At 42.9% G+C, this 15500-nt stretch overlaps 1 protein-coding gene across 2 annotated transcripts in view; it reads right to left on the bottom strand.

Annotated features, from left to right (window-relative positions):
• hdac4 (histone deacetylase 4) overlaps positions 1-15500 on the bottom strand; it is a 159898-nt gene that overhangs the window by 63925 nt on the left and 80473 nt on the right. Inside the window, exons 1-5 of one of the 2 annotated variants that reach the window (XM_075479077.1) lie at positions 11357-11569; positions 4968-5171; positions 4721-4866; positions 4058-4208; positions 326-446 (exon numbers count right to left, since the gene is read on the bottom strand). In XM_075479077.1, coding sequence (XP_075335192.1) covers positions 326-446; positions 4058-4208; positions 4721-4866; positions 4968-5171; positions 11357-11360 — 626 coding nt within the window. In that variant the 5' untranslated portion in view covers positions 11361-11569. Of the gene's footprint in view, positions 1-325; positions 447-4057; positions 4209-4720; positions 4867-4967; positions 5172-11356; positions 11570-15500 lie in introns of those variants that run through there. The other variant, XM_075479076.1, reaches the window with a different exon arrangement.

The following is a 15500-nucleotide window of genomic DNA, read 5'->3' as shown; positions in this document are numbered from 1 at the left end:
CACACACATCAAACACAGCCATCTGCCAATCCCAGACAAACAAAAGCCCAGCTGCTTCAGCACTTTCCTGCTCGTTTAAACTCGGAAAATCTAGTGTCTATGTTGGAACCTTGAAGTGCACACAAATGTGACATCAGCTACACCCCCCCCCCATCCCCCACAGAGGAGTTCATAATGCCACATTGTTTGCCTGTGTAGTAAATTTCTACTGACTTCCCAATGCAAAGCTGATCATTAGATGATGAGAAATGTGCATTACTCACAGCAGGATTACACTGCCTGTGACACCCGAAGCGATAAGTTATTCCGTAGTGGTGACACTCACCCATACCAGTAGCGTGGGTCGCTGGGCAGACAGTGGTTTAGGTTTCGCTGAGCCAGGGCTTTCTTCTTGTTCAGGACAAATTCCTGCAGTCGCATCTTTACCTCAGTGCTGGCCACTGCACCTGCAAAGGCCCACAGAGAGCAGGAGAACAGTGTGTGAGCTTTTCTCTTGCAAAGGCCCACAGAGAGCAGGAGAACAGTGTGTGAGCTTTTCCCCTGCAAAGGCCCACAGAGAGCAGGAGAAGAGTGTGTGAGCTTTTCTCCTGCAAAGGCCCACAGAGAGCAGGAGAACAGTGTGTGAGCTTTTCCCCTGCAAAGGCCCACAGAGAGCAGGAGAAGAGTGTGTGAGCTTTACTGCAGAACTCAACTCAACAAACCCCTCGCTGCCTTCACACTTTTCCTGTGCTGCGTGCTGGAAAAAGTTTCTGACTACGAAAACCTGAATTATCTGTGTAACACGGAGATTAGAACAATATCCATCCGCACTTTGTTTATCCACTATAAACATAGAGCTCGGTCTTCCATCAGAGTTTCATTGAAATTCCACAGACGGCAGGAGTTACCATGAATCTCAACTCAAAAGACACACATCAGGAGCTAGAGTCCGATCCCGGTTTCTATTCGATTACCACCCTCATTTCACAGCTATCCAAACAAGTAGTCCAGGGAGGGCGACAGAGAAAAGAGTCACAGGGTGAGGAGAGAAATGATGCTGGGAAAAACTGTGGTTGTATGGTTTTATTACAGCACGACGGTAGGAGCGATGGGATGCATCAGGCTCGAGAGAGGAAGTGCTAAATTCACTAAGTGAAAGTGACAACAGCTAATATATGTTCCGTAAATCACAGTGCACCTGGAAGTGCTGACATCCCAATACGTGTGCTTTGCCACTGAAGCAAATAGGCTTTTATGAGACTGCTTTTTATGCAATTTAGTGCAGTACTTAATGAAGCTTCCCGTTTACAAGTCAATGCTCTTTCCATAGGCATCAAGCTGTGTGCTCACTCTGGCAAGAGCAGAAAAAGGCAAAAAAAAAACTTCTTCTGGCAAAAGAAAATCTATATAAATGGCCACAAAATCAGCAACTTTATGAAATCTCATTCACGTATCGATATCAGAGGAGTTTTATTTGTCGGTCCGAGTATCATAAGAGCGCACTGCAGTTGGATCCTCATGAGCCTTGGCAGAGTACAACTTTTGGTTTGGCCTTGACGATTGCCGATATCTGGGAGTGATATTAAACACGTTGCCTGGATACAAAGCTTTATCTATAACAGGAGACAATGAGGGACAGAATTTTTTTTTACTGTAAAAAAACAGTCCAGTGTAAACTTTGACAGAATTTGTCTGACCAATGCCATTTTTATCAAACTACCCACAGCGCTCAGTGGGTAAAGCGTCATCATAAAAAGAGCCAATGATTTCCAAAATAAAATAAATAAAGCTGAAAATGTATTACCCTTTAGCCTGGTTTTAACTTTATTGGTTCATTTCTTTTTCTCCCCACAATCAATACAACGGCGGTATCAGGAAGAAACTGGGAAACTGTGGACATGTGCCTCCTCGGTGTCTGGCTCCTCTAACCTTGTCTTGGCCGTCTCATTGTGATAGTCCCTGTGGTGAATGTGTGAGGTCAGGCTGCTCTGACTGCTGTGCCATAACTACAGGTGCTGTGGCGGAGGGGTTGGGAGGGCCAAGTCTCCCTGACACCTGCTGTGATAACACAACAGTGCCTCGGCACAGGTACAACAGATGTTAGCGTTGTACAGGAAGACTCGGGCAAACACGACAACTTTATCCGGAGCTTGTTATTGAAACCTCTGAATCACTGGCTCACTTCTTATGTGCCTCAGAGCATACGTTTGGGTGTCTGAAGTTAAAAACTGCAAAAGGAAAAATAAGAATGAATAAAAACATTCATTCAACCTCAGTACTCATTCTGGGGTCCCCTACGTCTGAAAATACGGGATTTGGTGAGTGGTTCCGTTTTGCAGTGGACATCTATGTCCCATTCTCAGCTCAGAGTAGAATTATCCTGTTACTTCATCATTATGTCGATCCAACTTCCACCTCAAATCATCCTGCTTCCCTGCACATCAGAAGTGGAAAGTCGAAACCTTTTGCTTTGCTCCAGACAACAAACAAAAAAACAGCAGCTTTACTGTTCACTAAACTTAGGAAATAGATAGATAAGATAGATAATAGAAAGGTAATAATGCTCTTCCAGATTGTAAATCTGACCTCGATAAAAATGTGAATTGCACTATTAGTGGCTCCTCCATAATTAAAACCAATTAGTTCACTTTGGTGAAAGGTAGCTTATATAAGCAGCTGTTCTTGATATTAACCACTTAAAAATCTAAACAAAACACAGATAAATACGTAACGAATGAATGACTACATACATTTTGGAGTATTGGCCATCTGGCCATTCCAACCTGGATCAGTTCATGATGAGAATAGCTGCTTTCAGACAGAGCCGTTCTAAGAACGCAGTTCTAAGAACGGTCCTCCTCGAATTTCGTTCTAATAACTGCCCTTCCCCAGCGGAACTGTTTCAGTCAGCATTCCCACATGAGTCGGGACTGATGCGGCGCAGCCGTCTGCGACAGCGACGTGTTACTTTAGCGCCACATTCAACAACAAAACAAAACAAAACCCGGTAAAAGTAAGGAGAGAAGAAAAAACACCACCAAGAAGCTAATATGGAGAGCGGGGAGCCCACCGTGTTCATGGTCTGCATGATGGTGATATTAGTCATGGACGATCACATCAGGCGTCTAACATGGAGGCTGGAAGAGCTCACAGAGAGAGTCAGGAGACGATACTTTTTCATTTCATGAAGGAAGAAAGGAGAGCAGAGCACCGCAGACAAAGGAGACAACGTGTAAGTTTAACTTATCAAACACGGACCGGTTGTGTCCGTGTCGTATGAGGAAACATTTCAGCCATGACAGCATGACAAGAGGCGTAGCAACCGACCACCAAACACCTCCGTCAGATGTGTTCCTATAAAACCCAGAACAGACCCAGCTGAGGAGAAGGAGCTGAAATGGTTATAGGAACTGAGGGCGATGGTCCCGAGTTCCTGTATGTGCGAATGCCGGAGAAAAAGGCCCCGCGGATTAAAAGGTTATTAGAACTGCCAAAGGTTCCTGCAGTGCGAATGCGGCTAATGTGCCTAAAGCTGAATCAGTACAACTGTCCATGGCTGAACTACAGATGAGGGAATCTTAATCTCATTTGAGAATATTTAAGCAAAGCAGTGGAGAAGATCCATGCCGTTCTGGTGGGCGGTAGTCTCAGCTCACTTTGAAGTGTATGCTAGTGTGAGTTCTGGGGCTTAACTGTTACGCTCTTTCATAAAGTAATGTGCTCCAATGGTGATTGAGAACCACTGATCTAAAAAGAGGAAGCTTCCGCAGAGGAGAGGGGTGGAGCTGAGTGTGTGGGTCACTCTAATCCCCACAGCAGGTAAATGTGCACAGAGGTGGTGCAAAAAGGAGCTGTTGGACTGTTGTTCTTTGGTATTTCCACCTAAAAGATCATAAACATGTCAGTCAAATCTCTTTTCAGCTTGTGAAGAAAAAGGAATAATACGACTCCCATAATTAGCGTATTTCACAGCCGTTAACCTTACTGTACACATACTGAACTGATGCTCTTTCCTTACCACATATTTACAGTCCCTCCATATGTTGCTTGCTTTCTTTCTTCAGTCATTTCTACTTACTCTCTTGTCCCCTCTCTTTGTTTTTGAGCTGCAGGAGCTTCTGTTCCCGCTGCTGCTTCTCCAGCTGCTGCTCGCGACGTTGCTGCTCCATCTTCCTGTGATGCTCCAACAGCTCTTGCTGATGCTTGAGTGCCAGCAAATCCTGTTGGTGCTGGTGGGAAGAAGGACACATGAAGGAAAGAGATGAGAGGATAATGGAATGGATGACAGAAGAAGAAGAAAAAAAGAAAAAGAGGCGAGTTTCTACAGATGTCAGAGTTGAAAAGATTAAAAAGTTCAGCCAGGTTTGAGTGTACTAATGACAGTCACGTTAACGTGGCTACAGAGCAGACGCACATCTGGGTTATTTTCAGCCCAAACTGATCATCCCTGCTGCCACGCTCTCTGTGTGGTCAGAACAACACCAGAGCAAAGCTTTTAGCAGAGTGTCCTGTACAAAACTCACGCACACAGAGGTTCCCATGGAGATAACCAAGCAGCAAAATACTGCCTCCAGATCAAATTACACCACCACACCCACTTTAATGTACACATGCATTTGTTTCAACCTGCCCTTCACAATGTGCTGAGTACGGTTCTGCTGTAGCTGTATCCAAGGAAGAAGTCTGCCCACCCCTCACAACCGGAGAACCTTGACTGGCCCCGCCCACGTCACCACCTCACCTTAATGTGGTCGTGCAGCTGAGCTTCATGTTGTCGTGACAGTTGTTCATGCTGCCTCTGAAACTCAGCGATCAGTAGCTGCCTCTGGAGCTGCTGCTTGTGTTTTAGAGCCACCAGCTCCTGCTGCAAGTGCTGCTCCTGGTGGCCTGCAGAGGGTTGAGAAAAACAGTGTTATTCAGAGCACACAGAACTGGGGTTGCATTTTGCAGAAAATAGTCCGGGACGACCAGAGGTGATCGACACTCACTCAGGACGGGCCCACGGCCTGCCTCGGACGATGCAGGACAAGCTGTGGAGGGTGCTGGCGTGGGATGAGGTTGGGAAAGCAGGCCAAAGGGGGGCTGCTGCTGCTGGTGGTGGTGCGAGTGGTCCACAACGCGCAGGTCCATGGGAAGGATTGATGTTGTTGTGGGGGGTACCTGCGAGGGCAGCGCTGCGGTGCTCACATCCACTAAAAGAAGAGTCAACGAATGAGGAAATCATGAATAGATGAAAATACTCAATACTAAAATACTAAAACAAAAATACTATTCTAACGTCTGTTAAACCGTTATCTTTGGATTTTTATTTTTTTTTATGAAAACAGAATCTTTATGGACTGTTAATTGGTGGCATGACTCAACGTTTCGGAGGGTGGGGCGGTAGGTAAATAAATAACTGGAGTGACAATAAGAGAAAAAGCAGGAAATGTCCAAATAAAAACTTTGAAAAAGCTCCAGAAGGTCTCCGGGCTGTCTGAATGGGATCATAATAAAAGAAAGTCTGCTCAAGACCCTTTGAAGAGATGGCAAAACTGTTTTTTTTTCTTTTTTTTTTTTTTTGCATAGCACTGTAGTTCTATATTTTTCTTAGATTCTTAAACAACAGCAAAAACACTCGTTCTTGTTATAAACTCAGAAAATGTCCACATGTTGGATCAGTCTTGACGGCAGCGCTCAGCATAAGACGTCTTAGTGGTGTTGGCACACTTGGTACTTAAGTCTGTTTCATAGTTGTAATCACTGGATAAGCATTAGCAAAACACCAAAACATAAAAGAAGTTTGGTTCACAAAGCAAAAGCTAAAGATGGCATCAATCTGTCTTGTAGTGGGACAAAAGCATGTAGGATGCCGTCCAAATATGGCTTTTACATGAATCCATACAGCAGAAAGTAGAGAGCGGAAAACATCTGGAAACACCAGTCTTGCTGCAAGAATGTGCAAAGCAAGCTGACTTGTCATGTATAAAATTTGACTTTGAGTCACACAGCATTTGTTTTCATGTAATGACCATTCCAGATTTTTTTTTGTGTCGAAATTTTTTTGATGAAATGATGACTCGAACAGGAAATATAAGAAGATATACATGAGAAGATACCCAATATCAAAACCCCACATACACACAATACTTTTGCACTCAAACTCGTGAGGTTGGATATGCTGTAGCATTGGAAAGCAAAAAGAACCCATCATGTTGGTTGGGTTAAAATACCAACATGAGCGACAGTAAAGCCACACAAACACTGCAGCCATATGCCTAAACTGTTAGATCAAAATGCTCGATGCAAAAAAACCAAACGTGTTTGTGGTACATTCCCTATGGATGATCCAACCCACAACATTTAATCTGCTTTATAGGAATAATCCTGTGAAACACCAACAATAAGAGAGAGGGGGGAAAAAAGGAAGAAAGGGAATGGTCAACATGCAATGTCCAGGACTGGTTGACTGGGATTTTTTTCTCTTTAAAAAGCAAGTGAATCAGCGGCTTACACACAGCTGTAAAACCCCACACAATATTAGGAGAACAAGACAAATTAAAGTTTAAAGCCTTGATTTGCAGAACCGTCTGCACGCTACCTCACCCCAAATCCTAACAGGCTTTTTTAATCTAAACCTGCGACGGTTACTGATATAAGCGAGTTCTACATTTGAAGGTTTGTGGACATTTAAGTAATCTATACAAAGATTAAGCTGTTGAAGTGAGCCACATCTGTGGGTCAAAAAAAAAAAAAAAGAACAAGGAGAAGTAGACATCTTAAAATCATACTGTCAAATAAAAATAAATTCTTGACCCCCTATGCATCATTGGGTCTTTTCTGATCAATATCTGCTCTGTAGAGAGCCACCTTGCTCTGTGCCAAGCCTTCTGCCAGGGATCAATACTCTTAAACCAGTGCAAAACATCCCTGGCCTATCATGGATGTCCTGGCATCTCCAGTGAACAATAAGGTGGCGAATGGAGTGGCAGTGAACTTGCTGAGGTAGCCAATGACATGTTTGGTACCAGGCAGGTTTTCAGTGCGGGAGGAAACTTGACACCACCCAAAGGGACAGCAGGGAGAGAAGAAAGGGTGTGGTCAGGTCAGACATGCTGGTGCTTTGCTGATGCATGTCAACGGGCTTGTTAGGACTTATCTGAGAAGTGGACATTGGAAGGATCTATTCTTTTACGTTAGGTTGAGCAGATGAACTTAAAAGGCTTATCCTCCACCTTTCCTGAAATAGTTTTAATAATTAAGGTTTGCTATCTAACACTCTTCTCAGGGTTTCTAAAAATGTCAAGTTGGGCAGAAAAGAAGAAAGAAGACAGATATGTGTCAATCTGTGTTACATGATTCCTGCTCCTCTCACAAAATTAGAAACTTGCCACTTCCAAATGAAAAAGCCAACAGAAAGAAAGCTCCATTAGTAGTTGTCACTGATTGTCATTTTCACTCTGAGCAGCCCATGCATGTTGTCCAGCAAAGTCATTCCCAGTGAACAGTGTTAAAGTCTCAGTCTACACCTCTTACATTCGCTGTAAACACATTGCACAAACATGCCCAACAACTGATTCCTCACATATCTAATAAGCAGGGAACATCAAGCATGGACAAAAAAAAAAACATTTGTTTTCCCATGAGCTGTGAATCCATTTCAAAAGAAGTGCCAGTTCCCCTTTATCATCACCCCACAGTGACCAATAAAGCAATTTACACCTTTACTCTATTTGGTCTTATATGGACTTAGAGAAATTCTAATAAACAGTTAATACACATAGTAAGTAATTAATGGCATCAACCAAATTTTTATATTTTTACTGATGGTACAATATAAATAGGTCAGGTTTATTGTTAAAACTGAAGCACATTATCTCTGCTTTAAAATGAACACATTTTTTTTGTCACAACAAATATTACATAATTTTGCCAAGTTTGAATCAAACATTAACAAACAAAGTGACAAGCAATAAGATGATTCATAAGACAAAAAGTTGCATTCAGAACCTATGCAAACTAAATCACCAAAACTAGAAAAAGCATTTTTATGACTGCATCAAAGCAGACCTTGGTAAATGGAGAAGTTGGACTTCTTGAACAAATATAACTTGCAGGTCCTTTGTCCTCCCTCTCTGCTGTGCTTTAGCTTCTAGCAAGTAACCATAGAAACTGTTGAAGGGGCACCAATTGGCATTGGTTAGAGACTCCTCCTGTGGTTCTTGCAAAACAGCATCAGAAGTACCAGAAAGAGCAACAGATACTCACATTTTTCAGAGATTATTTCATAGATATACAGTTATAACCTCGTGCTCAGGTAGTATTCACCTCACATGCACAGCAAAACATAAAAGCCACCCAATTGCACATTAGTGTGTCTTTAGTGTGGAGGTTTGTAGGAGTGTGTATCACTCACCTTCTTTTTTCTTTTTAAATCAACAGACACATAATATTATCATCTTACATGGAAGGCATGGAACTGGTGACATCAAATGTGGATTTATAAACCGATGCATAAGAGGGTAATATAACTCTTTTTCGGTTAGACCTTATTTGTACAAACACCTTGGTTAAATAACCTGAAGCACACTATTTTTAGATTTCCAGGAGAGCGAGAAAGGCCCTGTAACCTGCTGCAGTTCTGGAGGAAATGTGCAAAGTTATCAATGTTTTATTATGAACTGAAAAAACTTGACTGAAAACAATAATGTTAAAAAGATTTTGCATGCTTTTGACGATAGTTCCAAAAGAAAAAAAAAAACGGCACCGGGTCACTCATTTTACAAAAAGACCACATTTTCCTCAAACAACGACAAATCCTGAACACCTTTTTCTGGTTCTACTCTGTTAACATGGCTGGTCACTTGCGAACCTTTGATCAATGACTGCCTGGAGGCTAAAATAAGAAAGACAACTAATTACAGCTACTCGGACTGAGGGGGGCTACTGAGGGGGGCCATTGGTGCAGGCAGCACAGAGAGGCAGAGATTGAGAGTAGGAGTGAGGTGGTGTTATCACTGCTCCAACCCACCACTCAAAGGCTACTCCACACCGGTGGGCACATTAAGATTGCACTGCAAGCTGTTGCTGGCTATTGATAACACTCCATCCAATACTTGAACCACAAAGACAATGAAGTGTATATCTATTGCCATTTTTGTGTTTAGAGCACATGCTATCGCTTCTGGAGTTTCACATTTCTATAGTTTTATTTGCAACAAAGGCTTCAGGGTTGCTGCAGACTCTGAACACAGGTGAAAGATAAAGAGATGTAGATAGATGTTCCCTCTAATTCTATTTGGCCATAGTTTGCTGTATAATTCTGCTCTGGTCAACTTAGGACAGCACACAGGAAACATTTGTGTCACTTGACAGTTCCCGGTCAAGCTGATATGGCTCCCAGAGGGTCAGAATACTGTTGTACTCAAACTATTATATAAATGCTCAGAATACCAACCTTAAAAAGGCATATTTACAGTCAACAAAGCTTTGCTAATGGCAGCAAACACATGTATGGTGACATACAGCAGACAACAGGAGGCAGGCACCAGCGAGCAAATTAGCCCAGCTTACAAAGATGGCCCTCTGTGATTGTGGCATGAGGTTATGGTGCGGTGCCAATGCAAGGAGAGGTGGTTGCACAAGCTGACTCACCATGACAGCACCTGACATGACCAAGCATGGCTGGTCCCTTCAGAATAAAGGCATTTCTATGCAGTGTATGGAGACCTTATGCACCATTCTCACACTGTGATCACATTTTGTAGATCACATGAAAACCGTGCAAGCTGAAGTTCTGCAATGAGAACTTCCAACCCATGCAGTTTTTAAATGTAAATGTGTTCGAGCACCAGGACCATCAGGAGCTACAGGACCATTAAAGCAACGAAGTGCGGATGTGAGATAAACTTTTGTTGATTTTCTGCACAGGAAATTGTGTTTACTTTGAGAGAATCAAAGAGTTGTGAGGTTTCCCTAAATGATGCACAATAATGTGAAATCCAGCTGAACTCATGGGAAATTGGCCCAAAAAAAGCCGGAGAAAATGCTCCTCCTCCTCGTCTCCCTATACTGTCTCGGTTCATCCATCACCATCTCTGACTCAGGCCCCCCCCACCTTCCTGTCATCCTCCTCTCAGGCAAAGATTATGGATCACACAGACAGTTATTTATAGACTAGGATTCCCAAGGGAGTTCCTCGCCCCACTGGGCATCTGTGCACCACAGCCACAAATCACAACCTGAGAAGCGTGCACAACTCAAACATATAGAGAGCAACAGTCAACAGAATGTGTGATCAAACCAAAAAGGCACATATTTGTGACATCAGCATAATGCTCAGAGATTAAGAAGGAATAATAATCGCTGACATAATGTCAGCCTGGTGCAGGCCCCACAGATGGAGATGCTCACAGAGGAGGGAGGCAAACGCCATGGCGAGGAGTGGGACTGTGGCCAGTGGCTGGTTGGACAGGAGAATAGGGGGAGAGACATGAGATGATGGTAACCAAGCAATTCAACAATCAGCGTTCATGTGCTGCATAAGCTCTGTGCTATACATTAAAACCTGCAAAGAGAGTGTGGCAGTTTGTTGTTTTCTTCAGCTCTTCCTTCACTTTATCTGAGAAGGAAGACTTTATCTGATCACAAGTCAGCATCGTCAGATTGATGCCAGAAACATAGCAAGACCTTTCGAGTCATGTCTCAGCATATATATTTTTTGTAAATTTAGGTATTTAATCTTCCCTTTGACTGATCTGTCAAAACTGGAGTGAACTGAGATGACACCACACACATCACAAAGAGAAAAAAGTCACATGGCAGCAAACCCAACTCTTTTCCTCCTCTGAAAACATACATACGACACAAGGTCTGAGCATATGAACTGACGTTTGTATTTGTTCATATAAGGAAGCGTAAACAATAGACTGTGTGGAGGGATGGACGCAGCTACACTGCCATCTGCTTCATTCAGTTAAAGGCTGCTCTGGTGCTGAGTGAGTCTCCATACATCAGAACCATTCAATAAATGCTGTCACTACTCAGAGCTGCACACCCACACAGCCAATGTGCACGTCCACACACACACACTTCCCTCAAGTAAACATTCATACACAGTGGCATATCCACAGAGGAAACAAGTGTACACTGGAAAACACCAACAGGTTTCCTGGACAGACTCAATTGCAATTTTATCAGTCAACATATGAGCACCAAATAAACTCTACAAAAGCCGCCGTTAGTGTCAACACGAGCTTTACAAATAAAAACAAAAGAATGAATAACAGTCTCCCAACAAACTCAACAAAACTGAGTGAGGATATCGTGTAGTATTTCACGATGGGCTATGTAAACTGGTCCTAGTACAAAGTAATCCTTGCATAACGAGAGCTCTTACCCATCAGTTGTGCTGTGCTGTCCGGTTGTTGCACGTTTGTATGTGCGCAGAGCAGAAATATCTCAGCAAAACGCAGAGAAAGTCTGTGTTAGCCAAAAGTAAGTGTGCCACCGCGGCTTTAAATTCCACAGCCGCGCAGAGACATAGCAGACGGAGCTGGTTTGCTCAGTGAGAACCAATCTCTCCCTATCTCCGTCTCTCACTCTCTGCTTCTCTCACAGACGTGTTTTGCACTGCCCTCCAGCTGCCACCCTCTCTCTGCTCCTCCATTCATCTGGTCCCCTCCCACTCTCCCTCCCACTCCCGGTGACATCAGAGGGCAGTCTCAGGCATGTTAAGGATTTTACGAGCGTCACTCTCTCTTTACCTTCTAATTCAGCAACCAACAAAGAGGCTGCGTCAGCTTGTTACCACATTCTCCACTAGACTAACGCTCTGCTTTTGTACACAGCCTCTTCGTGTTGTGACTGAGTAGTGTACGAGCCCACATGTAATGTTCTACTTGTTACACATGCTTAGTTCTGTTTTTAAAAATCATCCTACACAGCAGGAATCCAGCAGCACGGAGAGATGTGCAGCTCTGCCTGGCAACTGAAACACTCTTCAACTGAAGATTCCCACATGGAACAGACGTTCACCTCTTTCCACTGTGCACACACAGATTCCCAAAGCTCACCAATCTGCAAACAAGAGCTGCACTGGGTATTTCACAAACCCAAACTGATACAAAGTGACACAAGAGCTGCATCCAAGCAGTTACCCAAGTAATTCTACAAAGGAAGGCATGACGAAGAAGCAGACTACGTGGCTGAATCATAGTGAAACAGATTAACAGCACATGTGGATGCCTGGTAAGTGAGATGCAGATCAGTGATGACTTTTGGACCGAATGGTGACGATGAACGATTAGGACAGCTGAGGGACTTGCCCATTGTGTGAAATCTGTCCACTCTTAAGAAGTGCTCCTCGGGGGGGAAGCCCCTTACATATGTCTCACTGTCATGTCAATGACCAGCTTGATATTCAGCTGGTTAAAAATGAAAAGAGGCACCTGGTGTATACATGGTGAGCATGCAGCTGAATAAAGATTCACACACATTGAGCATTCTTTACAAACAGTAATGGCTTCCTGTCATACAAACTCAATAGTTGGACAAGTTACAGGAGGAAAGTTGTGAAATGGACAAGTTACAGCTGGCGGCAAAGACTCAGATACTCCAAGTGAGTTGCACAATGGAATAATAAGAGATATATGGAAAATATATGGAAATGAACAGTCTTTGACGTGGGAAAAAAAAAGGCACAACGTTGATTTTCTCCTCCCCTTTACAACACGAGGAGCTAAATTAAATTGAGTTCAATAATACAATACTTATTAGACCCAAAATATAAATTATATTGTTTCAGTATACCTAATAAATACATAACGATATGGAAAACATACAGTCATTTTAAATATTTTTTTGTTGAAGGCAGGAATGACCTCCTGTAAAGGACCATCGAGCTGAAGAAGCCTCTGGCTGAAGACATTTCATTGGTAAATCATTACATTGTGGAAAGATTGTGCAGCGTGTCCATTATGTTGAGTAGCTTGTACAACCTTTTCTTTGCACAATCAAATCTAGGAGCAACAGAATCGACACATCAATTGGATCAGATTCTTCGAGTCCCTGGCTCTGATGCTGCTGCCCCAATATGAAAACTGACCATAAAAATCAAGAGCTTTCAAATTCTCTAAGGTTGAATGATATGGTCAAAGCTTAAAGGGATAGTTCGCCTCTTTTGACATGAAGCTGTATGACATCCCATATTAGCAATATCATTTATGAACATTTTCTTACCCCCCGCTGCGTCCTGTGAGCCGAGTTCCAGCCTCGTTTTGGCGTTGACGAAGGTAGTCCGGCTAGTTGGCTGGGGCCACAAAAATAAAGCGTTTTGCTTCTCAAAATAATGCGTTCAAAAGAGTAATACATTTGCATCACAAAATCGTTAATCCAGAGAAAGTCAGACTTCACAATAGCTTGGCGCTATTTTCTCTCCCTTCGTATCACTGCGTGCTGTGTAAACCGTGCAGACCGAAGTGCAGACCGAGCAGTCCCCTGCTTCAGAGCAGTGAACACCATAACAGGTGCGGCTGTCGGCAGGTGGCTGCACGCAGTGATATGAAGGTAGAGAGAAAATAGTTCCAAGCTATTGTGAGGTCTGACTTTTTCTGGATGAACGATTTTGTAAGGCAAATGTATTACTCTTTTGAACGCATATTGTTTTGAGAAGCAAAACGCTTTATTTTTATGGCCCCAGCCAACGAGCCGGACTACCTTCATCAACGCCAAAACAAGGCCGGAACTCGGCTCACAGGACGCAGCGGGTGGTAAGTCAAATTTAATGAATGATATTGCTAATATGGGATGTCATACAGCTTCATGTCAAAAGAGGCGAACTATCCCTTTAAGTACCCTGACAGACTGACGAATAGATATTAAATTAAGTTAAACCATAAACACATCCAAAAGCGATAAACAACAAAGATAGATCAATGCTTAATTTTCTTCAATGTGACACTGTTAGATATCCCAATATGACGGAAGGCAGTTATTTCTTTGTCCTAAAGCTAGAGGCAGTCCGGAGCTCTTCTTACAGCCAATATGCATTTAGATGCTAAACTAAGGTATGTGCCACAGGTATGTTGTCACAATGAGGAACTCACAAATCACTGAGGCCACAGACATGGTCACAGGTCCTTTGATAATGATCCAAACAATAACCCAGAGAGCTCATTTGAGTAGCTTGTGAAAATATCCCACAGAGCCAAGGGCCCACAGAGCTGCAGTTAAACACCATGTTCCACTACGGATCCACCATGAGCCTGTCGGATAGACAAATGCAGAGTTTAAAGCGCATCAAATGGTTGTAGGGACAGACAAATATTTAGGGAAACATATTTAGGTCAGTATAATTGAAATAGGAAAAGACACATAGATCTTTTTTTTTTAAGTTAAGGAGATCATTTCTTCTCCTGAAATGATAAGTAGCTCACAAATCTTTCTATAATATCTAAATGTGTTATGCTGCTTGGATAGTTTGTATCGATGAATTTACCTTGAAACTAAACAAAGTGGCTAAACTGTCATAGCTTGGCCCTCAGCGAATCCTAACTAAAGGCTCCCAGCTGTGGCTAAATTCCATTCTGTGTGCACTTGTGCCAGTGTCACAGAAATCATACCTGCACTCGTTACATCATAATGAGGACCTAACGGATTTGTGAGGTCGTCTTCTGTCATAATGTTGGCGTTCAACAGTTATGTTCTGGCCTAATTCTAACACGGAGCCAAACGAGTGGGGAAAACTCACAAAATGAGACCACATCGTCATCAAACCTTTTCTCTTTTTTCATAAATCTGCCTCTCCTGTTCCTTCACATAGAGCTGGGGTGGGATGTGTCGTTTTTAATGCTTATTTTTACACTTTTCTTCACTTGTTTTTGCATTTGAACTCTGTAAAATACATTGCGCTCCATTCAATTTGTATGAAAAGTGCCACACAAACAAAGTCTAATAGATTGGTTGATTGAATGGGTTGTGTTGACTTACAAGTGTAAGAACGCCATTCTCTTGATCTCATACACATGTGAGTACTAAAATCCATGGTATGAAATCCTACAGTAATGCGTTTGTGCGTGTATGTGCGAGTTAGGTTATCTGATACTGTCTGTTTGTCTGCAGGAGCTATTTATGAAGTTCAGCGGAGAATCCAGGAAGCCAAGTTCTGTTTGATCTGACAACACACCCACACACCTGGCCGTGATAAAGGTCTATGTTATCAGCTTGTTGTACAGTGTTGACGTCAAAGGATTAGCAAAGCTTCATGCAGCCATGACACTGATAACAGCTAATGCCACTGATCCCAAACCACAACGGCATACACTCACACTCAGAGAGACAAACACCATTTTCATTTTTAGAACAGAGAGAATCTCCCCAAGGGAGGGCAGTGACCAGACTGTGAAACTGAGCAGAGAAATGCCTCATGACCTTTGGACTGAAAATCAATACATGGACATAGGTTGGTGGGCAAGTAAAGACCAGTTGTGGGGAACCAGCAGTTTATCAAAAGTGGGGCAGATATGGACAGTTTTGAAGGGGTT

The sequence above is a fragment of the Odontesthes bonariensis genome, chromosome 12, assembly GCF_027942865.1.
Source record: "Odontesthes bonariensis isolate fOdoBon6 chromosome 12, fOdoBon6.hap1, whole genome shotgun sequence".
Lineage (NCBI taxonomy): Eukaryota > Metazoa > Chordata > Actinopteri > Atheriniformes > Atherinopsidae > Odontesthes > Odontesthes bonariensis.
The sequence above is the reverse complement of the archived record's forward strand: the minus strand, read 5'-3'. Positions and strand labels throughout refer to the sequence as shown.